Source organism: Zosterops lateralis (assembly GCF_965231275.1).
Source record: "Zosterops lateralis genome assembly, chromosome: 1".
NCBI lineage: Eukaryota > Metazoa > Chordata > Aves > Passeriformes > Zosteropidae > Zosterops > Zosterops lateralis.
Window position 1 is genome coordinate 100,781,318 of NC_139762.1, and position 16,105 is coordinate 100,797,422.

General features: G+C 39.6%; 1 protein-coding gene across 1 annotated transcript; it reads right to left on the minus strand.

The window, feature by feature from the left end:
* Positions 1-3,598: 3,598 nt before the first annotated feature.
* On the minus strand, positions 3,599-15,589 carry NAPG (NSF attachment protein gamma). Its single transcript, XM_083878438.1, has 12 exons — positions 15,474-15,589; positions 13,483-13,550; positions 12,277-12,361; positions 12,016-12,033; positions 11,425-11,455; positions 10,863-10,972; positions 10,656-10,722; positions 9,920-9,990; positions 8,983-9,061; positions 8,396-8,475; positions 7,539-7,668; positions 3,599-6,598 (listed from the first exon to the last, which is right to left on the minus strand). Exons 1-12 carry the CDS (start codon positions 15,527-15,529, stop codon positions 6,449-6,451), a joined length of 945 nt encoding a protein of 314 aa, XP_083734564.1. The 5' UTR covers positions 15,530-15,589; the 3' UTR covers positions 3,599-6,448.
* Positions 15,590-16,105: the final 516 nt, after the last annotated feature.

Genomic DNA, 16,105 nt, shown 5'->3' on the forward strand with positions numbered 1-16,105 from the left:
CACATTTAACCCAGCTGTCTCAAAATGCTATAATTCTGTATCAAATAGCATGTGCTATATTAGTGAGTCACACCACACTTAACTTAAAGAAGTATGAATTCCACACTCAAAAGAAAAAGAAGTTGGTGACAAATGACAGCCCCTAAAAATCTGCTTCAGGCTGGAAAAATAGTTTGAACATTTGAAATTCAAGCCTTCATTTTATCTACCACAACTTACAACATCAGCATGGCCTAAATCTAATGAGTTTGTGTCATATTGACCTGTTATTTATATTTGGTCAAAGATAAAATGGAAAAAACAGTGACAAAATGACAGCTTTTCTGCCACTAACACAGCACATCCTGGATTTGTGACAAAGACCATTAGTTTTTCCATCCGCTCCAGATCCATGATAGTACACTAACTGTACTGAGAAATTACTGTTTCTCTTCAGTGGACACAAATAAAGTTCAGCACTTTTAAATTAAAAAGTAATGATTTTAATAAGATGCTGAGAATCCATCAAAAAATGGCCAAAATTGTGAAAACTTATTGGAATATCCACCTAAAGCAAAGATTTGGTTTCTCTTCATCCCAAACTAAAACAAACAAACAAACAACAAACAAATCCCAAAACCCCCAAGAAACAAAACAACCCACCCCAAAAGTGATATACAGCAAAGCCTTCAAGGAACACTCCTGCTCCTGCAGAAAAGACAAAATGCACACAACTAAAAAGGAAAGGAAACAATGCAGCAAACAGGATTCCCTTTATTACACTCTCTATTCAGTTGCTGTGCATCTGGAAACTCCAATGATTAAATGCATTAGAACAGAATAGTATAAATTTTACATTAATTGAAGGGACATTAAAAAAAGATGCTTTGCCCTGCTATCAGAATTATGCTCAAACTACCTTCAAGTGTTCTGTGATTTACACAAGCTATCAGATGAGTGATTCATGCTGGTCTGGTATTTGTCAAACTAAGTATTATGTCTCCAGCTGCTCCTTCAGCCCTTCATCTGTGATCAGGAAATCATAAGAGGGCACAAATACTCAGCACTGGGCTGGAATCCTCGGTTTCTTCTCTCTAAGTTCATTCCTTTCCATCACACATTGCCTCCTAGTCTCGTCCTATACTTCAGTCACAGTGAATGTATTGATTAACATCTCCCATATTCTGGTATATAAAAGATCAAAGTCCTAGTAACAGCAGTATCTATATTTAAAACTGGCCAATGTTTTTATTATAGCCATACAATACTACACATAGTCATCAGGTGTGAACTTTCCCAGTCATGGCATCTCCTGGGAAAAAAAAAAAAGAGGTAGCAAGACCACATAGATGTGAAGTCATCTGACAGCCTATCCATGAAGAGATCACAAGCAGTTCTGTGTTAGCACACTGAGAACCAAACAGTGACTATGTGTGCAGTCATGTGCGTACTTTCTTGATTTCCGTCTGTCCCCATCTCAGTGATAAGAAATCTCCTGCTCCCCAATGGCTGCAGGATGACAAATACAGAAAAACAACTATTTGAATCTCGGATTACATACTAACATGCATGAGCTACACCAGGAAAAAAAAAATCCTTATTTTCGAGAATATTAAGATCTAAAGGGGAAAAAAAAACAAACCTGAATCAACCAAAAACAAGGGTGTTCTCTTTCACTTTCCAATGTTTCTCAGCAGCACGGCCTTTCACCAAACTCATGTCTTGCATCAGGATTAGTCTCAAGTACTTCAAAGTGGTGAAAAATAACTCTTTGATGGTGTTTCAAAGAAAATGACTTCTCAGGAATTCCCATGAGGTGCACAATCAGGTAAATTTGGGAAGACAAACATTAAGGCAGTCGCAGAAATTACCAGATCATGTCTTACTTAAGGGAGAATTTTTAAATATACTACTCTTCCTGCAGCTCTGTTACTAAACCTTTACAGTACTTTGCTCAGTTGGTGTTGCTACACAGCTGCCTTACCCCCCAAGTCCACCCAGCTTTAACCACTCATTCCTTACACACCCAACCTGTGCTCCAGGCTCCAGTGCAGCTGAGAGGATCCTCATTCTTCCTCCAGTTATTCAGCCTGGAAAATCATACATGGACACAAAAGAGGAGCCAGAAAATTACTGGATGGTGGCCAATTAAATAAAATAGTTGGCATCCATAAAACACACAGGGTACCATAGGTCTTTACACTTCATGAATTCTCTGCTCTGCTATTCCCAACACAATTACTCTGGGACATTTGTTGAGCAGTGCAGCACAGCAAGCATTGGCTAGAAAGTTGTCAGCTACACACACAAAGAAGTCCCTGTCTGCAGCTATAAACCTTTCATTCCTGAATTCCAGTCAGTCAGTGACAGGCAAAGGATGTAATGTGTCTGTGTTCAGACTGCCTCACGTGGCACACAGCAGCACAACCTCTCCCCAGCATGGAGAGAGCAATCATGCCAGTCCTCATCCTTCCCTCCCTGCCTCTGCAGATCAGTCAGGAAGTGGCATATTTTTAAAGTAAACTCCTTTCAGTAAATTGCAGCAGAAGCTCTCTGTTCCATGCATCAACATACCATTGTCTGATGACCAGTTTCCTCACTCCTTCCAGTTTTCTAATTTCACTGCTCCCTATACCTGTTGATATCTGTCCACAAGGCATTTCAAAACATTTTGTGGCTGCACTAAGACTGCCAGCTGTAGCAGAATCAGACAGCCCTGGAGTCGAAAATTTCTTTTATCAGGTTATAGTGCACACTGGCTACTGTTTTATTTGCCCACCCACCCACTATCCATAACCTGGCTCTTAATCACACGATTTCCCAGGCCCCTATTTCAAAGAAGCAAAAATACAACAACCTAAGCTGTCTTTGTAAGTTGACTTCTACCACTTCGGGGGCAGGTGTGGTAGAGAAGCACACACGAGAAGCAGCAGCAACAAGGGCAGGTGCCCGTGTGGATGTTTCTAAGCAAACCAACACTCCAGCTGAGCGCATTTAAAGGCAGAAGCTGCTCTGGCCACGGAGCGGAGGGAAGGCCGGTGCCGGCTCTGCGGCACCATCTAGCGGCAAGAGGGAACAACGCTCTTGGGATAACACACCCACGCCGGGTTCCGCAGAGCTCAGAAACAACGCAAAATAAAGGCACGTCAACACAAATCGAAAGCAAGCAAGACAACTCCTGGCAATCCGTTTTCCCCGTGCACATGCTGGGGCCCGCTTGTGTCACTCCAGGGTTTCTGTGGCGCAGTCCAAAGCGGTCGCACATATTTGCAGCATGTAAGAAACAATTCCTACTACACTGGTAGACCTCCAGTACCAGATTCTTCAACCTTCAAATATTCCAGCAATTTTTAGTTTAAAATAGTGGAAAAGGTGATTTTTTCTACAATTATGAAGTCACCAAAGAGCTACAGAATTCACATCCTTATGTTTGGTGAAATCTAGCTGGTTTTCAAACTCCCCATTGATTCCAACTTTAATAATGACAATCTTGTATTCTCAGGCCAAAAAAACACTTTGAAAATCTATCCCAGTGACAAATTAAATATAATTAACATTAATTTTCAAATGATGGCCCTCAGCAGGACCTGATCAATAACAGAGAAAGCTACCATAAATCCATTAATTTCAAGTTTTATTTTTCATGTTGGTGAAACACACAGCCTCTTCTCAAGAGGCAGCATCTGTAGAGCTGTTACAGACACATTTTGTACTCTATCACACCACAGATTTGGGAAAAGAACAAGAAAAGCACAGGTTTCACACTGCACTCGATCATCTGAGTATTAAGTTACAGATAATTTAGAAATCTTCTGATTTTACATATACATTGCATTGGCCATTGCTCAGCCCCCATGCACAATTTAACTTTATTTTTTTATTACAGTCAACACTGGTTTTGGAAACTCTCTTGCTGTAAATGTTATATTTTCCATTTTAGATCACTTAAATGGTATTTACATAAGTGTGCAAATTGCTTTGAAAGATAGAAACAAACACTAACACATAATATACAGACAGTTTCTTATCTAGTTAAACATTTACTAAAAGGCAGTTAACATTCCTAACACACTTTCACTATCTAAAATAGGAGAATAAGTTATATAAAATAGACCATCTTATTTTCAGATGCTTCCATTTCTGCAGATTTGGTCTTTGCAGCAACATTGCAATTAAAGATTAAGATTCTACATTTAAGAATCAGAAATGTCAATTCAATGGGAGCTTAGTACCAGCCACTTTTGTCCCAGATTTTCCACACTTGGCACAGAACAAAGAAACAACTTGAGGGAGGGGGGAAAGACAGTTTTGCACTTTTTTTTTTTTTTTGGCCATATGGAAAGTGTGTTTTAAAAATGTAACACATACATTTAAATTTTTATTTTAAGGGCCTGTTAGGGTTACAAGCACAGTTTAAATAAATCTGGAAATTCTTTCACAGAAGCACACAAAGTTCCCAGTTTTCTTACACACCTCACCATTTCAGATACATGCAATTGTTCACACACACACAAAAAGCAGACTCCTTGTGCTCACACAATAAAACTGATTTCAGAACTAGAAGGAGCAGGAAATGCTTGAAAAAAACATTACTTAGTGTTCCCTGAGTTCCTACATGTGCATTTTTTTCTACCTGTGATAAAGACTTGCCATAATAAGTTTTATGTTCAACTTGATTAACAAATCCAGAAGGCAGAAGTTAAAATTCAGTTAAACTGAATTTAAACTCAGTTCCTCCAACAGTGGAAATTCTAGAAGCATTCTAGAATTCTAGGAAAATCTTCAAAACCATCTTTCATGTACACCTGCAAGCATTCTCAGAGAAAAGCAACTCACTTCCTAAAATTTCATAGAGCCAAAACTTTTATATACATCACTATAACAAAGGGAAATTACCCATCAGATAGTGAAGAACTACAGATGCATCTTAAATAGCTTTAAAACTCATGGTTATTATTACACAAGACAAATACACAAAACTGGTTTTTGAAAACCCATTAAATTGATAAATGTGAGTTTCTAACGTGACAGTGAATTATGCTGCAGTTTGTGTTCCCAGCTCAATGGTACTGAGTGCTCTTCACGCCAAGGAAAGTGAACATTAGCCCTCTAAAATTTGAACCTTCATCACAATTACATCTGACATAATTTTGTCAGACATTTGCTTGATATCTTTGATGACATCAAATTTCTTAATATGGCAGAAACTATCCCAACACTTTACACTGTGCTTTTGATCTCTTGTTTAGAGAGCTTTGGGTGTTCAACATTCAAATCCCTGCTGGATTCCATGAGATGTCACCCTAGTGCAGACCTTGCTTAGGTCCTGCTGAAGAAACAAGCCACAGGTACAACTTCTAGACTTGACAACTTTTAAGCATAAAATGGTGAAACAAATTTAGGACACCAAAGAAGCTTGCAAAACACATGATGACTTAAAACCAAATAGAAATAGGATGCATTAAAACTTGGTAATCTTGGATTCTAAGCTAGTATGAAAAATGTCACTTTTAGGAGATATCTGTTCAATGCTTTGAAAATAGGAAAGAATCAAATGTCTTCATAGAGTAGCATACTGATTAGCAAATAAACATCTAGGACGCTCAGGAACTCAAACATATCACTGAAACATTCCACCTAAGTTTTTGTTAAACATTTGTCTTCAGAGGTTTATATTCAGTGCACATTAGCTGCTAACTTCAGTTTCTTTTTTGGTTATGGCACGCTTCAAAAACACTGCTAAGAATGGTTGTTCACGCCTTCCTTTTCTAAGGTGCACATTACAAACACCATGGACATGTTTACTTCAGGTCAATTCATTTCTTATGAGGAAAGGCAGATAGGTATTTTTAGGCTTGCAAGATAACTTCAACCTAGGTGAATTAGTGTTTTCCACACTCATGTGGATGCTGTAAAAAAATAAGATATTAAAATAATATTCCCCAGTGGAGTAAAAACATGTTGGAAACAAACTGAATGCTCCCCCTAGTGCTTACACAAGTAAAAATCCTGCCTGGAACAGTCTGCCTTAAATGTCTTAAACAGGAGATAAATAGCCAGATTTAATTTAATACATTTAATTCCAAAAACAACTGCAAACATCTTACTGGGACCAAAAGTGTCAGCTGTTGAAATCTGGCATTTAAAATTTTGTACCACTCTCCCTCCAGTGCTTCTGAGGTTTGGGTTTCTTTTAAACTGTGCTTTTAGTAAAATTCCCCTCAATTTTTTCCCATCAGCTGAAGGCAGGACCCTAAGGAAGCTCCTGCCAGGTAAGAGATGAAGTCCAAAGATGTTTCAAGATGATGGGTTACAATCATGCTTTTTCCCCTGCACTGCACCCAGAAGCTGCCAAGGTAATATTAGGATTCCCATATCACAATTGCAATGAAGCTCTGGTAAATCTGGTACCTTTGGATATGCTCAACATCACAGGTCAGTCAGATATTTATGACAACCTAGTCTGTAGCTAGCACAGTCCACCAGAATATTCATCCTCTTCCTCATCAGCATGAGAACCCACTGCAGCTGGTCCTCTGGCTTTGTCTTGGGCAGCATTTGGCGATTTCTTCTTGATTCCACCTCCTGGGACCACCAAGGTAAGACCAAGCTTGGCATACTGACAAAAACAAGGTAAGTTTCATTTCTGTACTATCACAGAATAGACTGATATTCACAATAAGCAAGCAGGCAACATTCAGTACAGAAACACAGTGATGATGCTCTCAGGGTATATTTTTCCAGCTTGGAATAATCATAACATTGGTTCATTTTTCTCTCTCTCAAATACTCTGAGATATGAGATCTGTACTGATGCTGCTTATTATTGAATAAATTGGCCACACAGCTCCTCTAGTTCAAGCTTTCTGTAGAAAAGAAATAATTGCAGTATGTAGCTTTTCATACATTATCTAGCATTAGATCATGTAAACAGTCTTACAAGTGCTGGCCAGCAAGACTAGTGACTTAATTTTTAGTATGCAATGAATTAAAATTGGCCAGTACTGTTACGAGGTTTGGGAGAGATGGATGTTTCCATTACTTCACACCTTTCCTATCTTATACTTCCTACGATTTAAAAATTCAATTAAATAAAAAATGGTGGGGAGATACAACTACTTGCTCCAAAATCAAAATCTATCCTGAATGAGTACCTTGCTAAGAATAAGCAGTGGAAAAAACCATTCAATTATGCCATCCTGTAGGCATCATGCTCTGTTCATGTTTATACACATTCATCTGCTGGATGGTATTTCTGAGAAAAAGCAGAAGCAGCAAACTGTTATTTCCCTTAAGGAAGCAAGTAGAAGAGGACTGAATTTCGGTCAACTCATTAAACATATTCAGCAAATCCTTAACAAGCTGTTCTTTCACCTAATCCTTCGCACCATCTGAAAGGCAGGCAGCACCATCACTGGCAGGCAAAGTAAAAGAATGCAGGAAGCTCACAGCCAAAGGGCAGCATGACAGGAAGTCACAGTAAATACACAGATTGTGCTCTTCTTATTTTCCTCTACCAGGAAAAAAACAAAACCCAGTCACAGGATCTGCCTACTTACATCATTATCCATGTATTTGAAGAGTGGAGAATTACAGACTTCAGAAACTTGATCCTGATCTTGCTGATCATATCCTTCTAAAAGTTGCTCCAGTGCTGCACAATCTTCACTTCCATTAAATCCTGGTATACTGAAGGAAATTAAAAGTTGATTTCTACAGGTACATGAATCATATCCATAGAAATTAAACTTCAAGTAATATTAGTTTGCATACTGCGAGTAAGACCACAATCATAGTCAAAACAAAACAATAATACTGGATTTACAGTATTTTTTTTCCTGATCAGTCAATAAACTCTTTTTCCACATTACATGCAGAAAAATTCTGTCATGAGTTTCTGTACATAAAACTGGAGATTTAGAAAACATAAACAAGATGTTTAAAGACTGACCGCAAAAGGTTATTTCTAAAGGTAAAGTAGTACAATTTAACTTACACATATGTTCATTTCACTAAAAACACAGTTTAAGTAAAACATGTCATTTTGAGATTTTGCTACTAAAGTTCCAATGAAAGTTGAAATGAAGAATTTCCAGGGTTCAACACTAAACCAAATTTTCTCCTGTAACATGGCAAGAACTTTTAATTTCCATCTTATTTCCCCTGTCACACATAACTAGCTCTTTATGACTTTGTATTTTAGGTTTGTTAAGAAGAATCACTGTAGCCATTACAGCTAAATCTCTTATGTGTGAAAAAGATTCCTGATAGCCATACACCAGGGAACATTATTATTGTACTGTAAGTCAACAGAAATGTAGGTTAAAATTTTATAGAACTATGTCAAGCAAGATAGATCTACACTAGTGAAACACTCAGTGTAAGTTTAAAATTACAGGACACAAAGCACACTTACCTGTAGCTTTCCCTCACACATCTTTCTGCAGCAACATAATCATTTCTATGAAGATGAACTAAGACTTGAGCAATAGTTTTCTAAACAAAACAAAACAAAACAAACAAAAAAGTAAGCCTTATGATTCTTTAGAAATTAATAATAAAATATAAGAAAAATAGTAGATTGATAGTATCTAGTATGAGAAGGGTCATTACAACCCACAGTCATCCTAAGAAACTGACACAAGTGAGTCAGAATAATCTAGTGAAAAAGTAGAGAGCCCTCTCCTCAGCTGCTATGAAATAGGTTATGTCCCATAGTATTTTTATGGATTGTTGTCCCAAGTAACTGTTTTTGTAGCTTGTTTTTTTGGTAACATCTTTATTTGTATGTGGTTTGGTTTTGACAGCTCCTGTAGATAACAGCATCTTATCTTAAAAGTTATAAAAGCACAGCTGAAGTCTGGGGAAACACCACCACAAACTCTCATCTTTAGCAAGAAACTTACGGCTTAATCAAGAGGTACCCATCATCTGTCAGATGTCAGTAACAACAAAAATTTAAAAATTGAAATGTATTATCAGAAGCTGTCTCTTGGAATTTACCTTATAGCAAGTGGGGTAGTTTTCAATTTCCTTATAAATACTTTTTTCCTTTTGAAGAGACAGTGCAGCCTCATCTAACCTAAAAACCAAAAAAACAGGACTATCAGTGCCAGGAATACAACACAATGAACCCAAGGCTAATTACAAAGTGTTTAACTAATATGGTGGCAAGTCTACTGAAATAAACAGCAAGACAACTAAAAATTGGCAGTAGATCTTACTAACAGAGTAGGTAAATACAGTCAGCAATTCCTTTTGTGTACCTGCTAAGAACATCTCTGCTATTTATTCAGAGAAACCTTGTTTTTTGTAACATTGTACAAGATGAGCACTTTCTTACATCCACTGACACAGTTCTGCATGTCCTGAAGTTACTATAAGCTATCAGTTAGTCTGAGAGCCATAAACTAGCAATATAGTTCTTAAAGGACCTAAATGTTTCAGTGAAGCAAGTCTAAGATTAACTGAATGTCAAGTCTGGTGTAAGTAATTTACAATTAAACTTGTCTCAGTGAGACTCCAAGATTCATTCTTTTTTAAGTAGTCCAGAATCAGACTGCTGCAGATTTCTTTCCTCAGGTCAGTCTTAATTCCTCTGTTTTGTATCCCACAGCTACAGAAGACTTTCAAGTACTTTCTACATATTAATGTTGGGAAAAAACCAGAAAAAATCCTGAGGTAGTTTAAGAATTAATGAAAACTGGTGTTATGACAGAGCAAAAGTCTTTCAGGTCACATTCTCCCACCCCAGAACATGAAACAGGTGGTTCCTGGATGAACATGGCATATCCCACAGAAAGTGGATCTTAGCTTGAAGCGAGTTTCAAATAAGAATTAATAGTACATAAATCAAACAACACCAAGACAGAAAACCACAATCAAAATCACATTTAAAGATTCAACTACATTAAGAGAACAAAAAAGGATAAAGCTATACCTGCGTCCTCTGACCAGAAGTCTTGATGCCTTCCCTAGCATTTCTAATGCCTGCCGTAAACGTTCTTCATTCTAGAGAAGAAAAGAATTCAGACATTCTTATTTCATTTGGACAGAATTAAGACCACTAGACCTTAATCTAAGCGTGTCACCTGTAACTTAGAAGAACTGTTAGTTATTAGATCAGCAGTTCACACACTCAAGGGAAACATGAAGTGTCTTGGTGCTCCCAAGTTTCACAGCCAGCTCCGGTATGGATCTGCTCAGCAGAGGAAAGTCAACGCAAATTTGCTAGTCTGGAAACACAGGACAACTGACAATAGAGAAGTACATCAAAGCCACTTGTAAAAATGCAAATCATTGGCTCATGGAATGGGTGGAGCACCAAGCAAAATCTTTTCTTCTGTGCCTTCAGGGATTTCAAATTATTTTGGGTCCCAGCACTCAACAGCAGACACATTCTCTACCCTCTGTGCTGCCCAACAAGAGGCAGAACACTTGAACTACAAAATTCAGATTCTGTCAAGTCCTAAACAGAGAAAAAGACAAAGCAATCTGACTCCTAACTTTTGTCATCTTCTCTACAGCTTGAGAAGCCTTCAGCTTCATTACTCAACTACTGATGTAAAATGAGGGAACTATAATTAGAACCTAATCTTAGCCTTTTTTTTTTTTATTTTAGAGTTGAAAGGAAAAACCCAACAAACCAAAAACACCCATAAAAATCCCGCACTTACTTCAAACACCGATGCTGCTTGTTGATAGAGCTGCACAGCTTTCTCTGGACTCACATTTTCTATTAACCTGTAACAAACATCAATACTTTCTCTTCAGATGAAAGGAAAATATTTTTTACCTGAAAGCATCAAAAAGACATAAAACAAACCCCCAGACACAGCCATGCCCTGCACCGATTCCAGCCACCAATAGTAAGTGAGACTCACTTTCCAGCCCGTTCCAGTGCAATGGCTGCTGTGTCTGGTGTCCCATTCTCCAGGTACATCATACTGGCTTTCTCAATCAGCTGAACTGCTTCAGGGAGCCTCTGCATCTCCTACAAGGCAACAGTCACAGGAACACTGTTGTCAGGAAAGGAATAAAGACACAAATCAAAGCAATAACTTATTTAGATTCCAATTTTTATTTATAAATTTGTAGGGCTAGCTAGAGAAAGATTACCACCAACTCCGTAAAATTTACTCTTAAGTACTAAACTTTTGCGTAAGTCATGAACTTGTGATAGTTTAGAATAAAAGCACCATCAGTCATCTGTTACCTTCTGACATGAGGAACTCTTTTTTCCTACTACAAAAGGAAAATTATATTTCCCCCCAAATACAAATGTTGCTTACCTAATATACTGAAGGTAGAGGTGGGGACTATGAGTCAACAAAAAATTTCCCTTGAATATGCAATTTGCTTATATGTATTTGTAAAATGGTCCAGTGCACTATATTCGTCACTATAAAATAGAACTTAAAAATAAAAGCTAGTAAATGAGAATACCTTTAGCATCATGCCAGCTTGTTCATAAGCTCTGGAGAGAAAAAAAATTTACAATTTGGTTAGAGATGATGTATTACAACAAGCTCTAGCTGTGAAACAAAAGTTAATGTGCACTGACTAACATCTTCACTGTTAATATTTAATGCTTTGAGGATGTTTTAAGTGTTTTATTTAATGACACAGAACACGTGTAACTTTATCTTCCACAAAATTCAACCACACTCCCCAGTAAAAATCTATTCTAGGCAGTATTTGGTTTACTGTCATCTCTTAAGTACCCTTTAATAAGGAATTTCTTAATTAACTCAACAGTGTAGAATTTCAAAATTATGAGAAGTTCATCTATGAAAAAATATTTGCTATCAAAAGGTGTTGAAGAACGCCAAAATCATCATTTCTTCAGGTGGCCATTACAGGTTTTCAGACCTTCCTAGCTCACACTTCTACTGAACTAATTTTGAAGTTCCACTGAACTGATTTTCAAAATTACTTGAATCAGAACACTTACTAGACTGAGATCGAAATGACAATTCATACTTGTACTGAATGTTAAAAAATCTGTTTCAGATTACTTAGCACTTCTGTACTTACTTGGCAGCATGAAAGAGACTGGACACGAAATTGTTGAAGTCAAGGACAAAAGCCACAAAAATATAATGCAGGAAAAATACTAATGTACAAAATCTTACACAACTACCAATTTCAAAGCAAGGAACCCCATAAAGGCAAATAGAACCTACTACAACTGCAGGCAAAAATAAATAATTCTAAGGACAGAATAAATGCAATATAGCAATGTATGGCTACATATAAAGTTGTAAAAAGAAAGACTCTCAATCAATGAAAAGATACGCTTTATTGTTCTCGTGTGCCTCAGCTTCCCGTAAACAGGCTTCCCTGGCCTGGTCAAACTGCTTGGCATTCTTAAAAGCAACAGCTGCAAGAAAGCAAATAAGGATTTTATTTACAACTTGAAATTGTCTTCTTTTTCACTTGCTGCTCGTGAGTTTAGCTACCTAAAGATGCAAACAGGCTCTTTAAATGCATGGTTACAGTTTATCAAGGTCTTCCCAAAACTCCCAGACAGTTTCATTAGTTACTTAGTTACCATTAAAGACATTTATTATCAACACCACTTCCATAGGCATCCACAGTATCATACATGGCTCTCAATGTGTTTAGCTGGACTTTGAGAGTCACTCATGCTGTATTTTAATTACAGAAATGGAGAAATGCATATTTATATAATTTTAATCTTAGGAGTTATGCAAAATCAGAAATGTACCACCAACAAAGCACACCCATAACTTCTTCAGCACAATCATTTCAGGGTACAAATATGTATTTCTATCTCATTTACTAATAAAATATAAAGCAAGATTTCAAATAAATTTCAATTTATAAATGCCCCAGTTGTTTCTCCAAGTTCGTATTTTTCTATTCAGTGTTAGGTGAGTAAGTAGGAATGCCCAGAGTAAGAAGCCAAAAGACCACAACAAATTACTGCTATGAGAAAGAAGAAAATGCTTAAGAACAAAAACAAATCAACTAGCAAGGATTTTATGTTCAGTGTGTCACTTGGCAGGGGAAAAAGGGAGGAAAGAGCCCTTACTGTGCCTGAGAAAAAAACAACTAACCTGGCAGCATCTCACCTTACTGAGACAGACTTTGACAGGACATATTTCATAAGATGATGATAAAGCAAAATTTTAAAACCAGCTTGAACGTCTGTTGTTTTGTAGATAGTCACAGGATTTGGGGGTGGACAAATGAAAGAAGGAAAGAAAGCTTTATTTTTGTCACATATAGCAATATAAAAACTAGAAGTTGGAGCTTGAAAAGGAAATTGGTTTTGGAAACTGTTCTAGATCTCCGGGTACAACGTGAAATTTATTTTACAGTGCTACCAAGAGGAGTTTTTGTTGTTTCATCTTATATTTGGTCTTCATAACAATTTTACTTACACAGTAATGTAATAAAAATACGTAAAACGTTATCAAGGACTAAGCTTGATGAATACTTTGAAATATATATGGCCATTTTTAAAGCTACACGTACCTGCCTTCCCATATTCAGTAGCTGCACTGTCATAATCTGGTTTCCACTTTAAGAATCCAGTTTTCAGGCTAAAACACAAGAAACAATTAGTAAAGCTTTTATGTTTTACCATCAAGGCACTTCAGATACTTTTCAAACTTTAGAATACCCCTGGAAATGAACAATGACCTGTGCCAAAACTACGACGGCATCACTACCACAACAACAAATGCTGGCACTGTTAAGAATTGCATAAAGCACTAAAATTATCTCCCACAGCTACGACCCTCATCCTAACATGCTTCTACTGTTCCCAGAGAGCCTTCCCAAGTCCATCCTCTCAGCAGTAAGAAGTCAGCAGAAGAAAAATACTTCCTCCTACACCAACATGGTATCTCCAGATTTCTAATACCACAATACCTGACAATATTTTTTTTTTCACACATCAGGAAGTCTCCAGCATTCCTCTACATTTTTTTTTTCTTCTGAGAATTATCAAAAATTCTCAAATGCATACACAAATGTTACCAACACAAAGACTCACGTGTCATTTATATGTCTACAAGAGATCATGACATAAAAGATGCCACACTATGTATGCATAGAGGAAAATGAACACTGAAAAATTAGGTGAGTCATCAGGCAATTTGGAATTCAATATGCTGACTTCCTCATTTCTAGAAGAAATTAAAATAATACCATAATTTTACAGCCTACTGGCATATTTGTTGTAGGCCAACACATCATATGCAATACATTCTTTACTTGGCAAACAGTTGTGCACGTATCCTAAGGTGGTCTTGTTGTCTTTCTTGGATGACAACCACAATGTGTAACTCTAACACAAGCCTTTAAAATCTGTTATTTTTATCACAGTCAGAGTCTCAAATGCATCAAGCTGAAATACACAATGCTCTCAATCTACACACAAAAGTCTTGGTGACTTTTATCGCAAGAGTTCTCCAGATAAACTTGAAATTAATTCTGCTGGAGGGCACTTTCGGTCAAGTAACTTGAGTAAGATATGCTGGGTATCTTCAATTTCGAAGTTTTCCCTCTATGCCAATTTCTACATTTGAGCTGTGATTTCCAGAGGCCTTGTCACTATTCTTAGTAAAACTATGGCATCCTTGGATTAGTCAGCTCTATTACATCTATACTGCACTCTGTGCAGTTCAGCCTTACAAGCAAAATGGCTTGTTCAGTGTTAAAATACACACTAGCACACTATGATAGATGTTAAGCTCTCCAAGATAAACCTAAGTACAGGTATTTGAGGCCACCTAAGATGCAGCAATCTCTCATTTCTCATGGGCAAGAAACAAACACACACCACCTCAGCAAAGTCAAGCCCTTTTATCGAACACAGTCTCCATAACTCTTTTCTCCCACTTATCTATAGCCTTAAGACGGTTTAGGATGGACGTTTGGAAAAAATTCGTCACAGAAAGGGTTATTAGATATTGCAATGGGCTGCCAAGGGAGGTGATAGCCACCATCCCCAGAGGTGTTTAAGGAGATTGATGTGGCACTGAGCGCTCTGCTCTAGTCGACAGAGTGGTGTTTGGGTCACAGGTTGGATTCGATCATTTCAGAAACCTCTTTCAACCTAATCGATTCTGCGACCCGTCTTCCTCCCACTAACTTTAGCAGAAGGGCAGCAGCGACAGCCCTCACTGTGCCGTCAGGGTGGGAGCAATAGGGACCACAGGGCCCTAAAGGAAACTGCTCCGGCTGCAGGCCTCTGAGCGCACCGACTTCCCCGGCGAGTCCTAGGGCCGCTTTACTGTCCCTGTTCGGGGCACAGGCCCCCTACAGCACCCGGCCCCGTCGGGAGGGTGTCCTCAGGCCGAGGAGGGCCCGAGCAGTCATGCCCCCGACTCCTGAGCCGGTGCCGCGGCCCTACCAAACCCTGCCCCTCTCCGCTGTGCCGCCGCCCGGCACGGGAGTCTCCTCGGCCCCCCGGGCGGCCCGGACAGCGCGGGTGCCCCCCGCCCGCACCCTCCGCTCACTATTTCTCCGCCTTGGCGATGTGCTCCAGCGCCTCGTTAATCTTCTGCGCCGCCATCTCGCCAGCGCGGCGGGCCGGGCTCGGCCGCGCTCCTCCGCCTCCCTGCGCTGCGGCTACGGAACGGCGCAGGGATCACGGGCACCCGAGCGGCGGGAGGAGCGGCCCGGGCCCCGCCTGCTCCCCGCGCCTGCGCCGCGCCCGGAGGGCCCCGAGTGCCCCGAGTGACCCAAGTGCCCGGAGGGCCCGGAGTGCCTGGAGTGCCCCAAGTGCCCGGAGGGCCCCGAGTGCCCCCAGTGCCCGGAGGGCCCCGAGTGCCCCCAGTGCCCCGAGTGCCCCAAGTGCCCCAAGTGCCCGGAGTGCCCCGAGTGCCCGGAGTGCCCCGAGTGCCCAGAGCGCCCGGAGTGTCCCGAGTGCCCGGAGTGCCCCGAGTGCCCCAAGTGCCCGGAGGGCCCCGAGTGCCCCCAGTGCCCCGAGTGCTGCGGGCCGGCCCCGGGCAGAGAGCCCCGGTTGCGGCCTGGGCAGGCCGGGCTGTGCCGCGCTCCGGGGGCGGCGGGCGCTCCGTGTGCTAGGCCGACAGAAGGTTGTTAAAAAACGGAACCACACAGAATCCCAGAATCATTAGGCTCGGAAGGG

Coding starts and splice junctions, on each gene's coding strand:
- NAPG (XM_083878438.1), bottom strand. CDS start 15,529: ATGGCGGCGCAGAAGATTAACGAGGCGCTGGAGCACATCGCCAAGGCG. Junction 10,973..11,424: donor AAGCTGGCATGATGCTAAAG/GTATTCTCATTT, acceptor GTTGCCTTGTAG/GAGATGCAGAGGCTCCCTGA. Junction 9,991..10,655: donor AAGCAGCATCGGTGTTTGAA/GTAAGTGCGGGA, acceptor TTTCTTCTCTAG/AATGAAGAACGTTTACGGCA.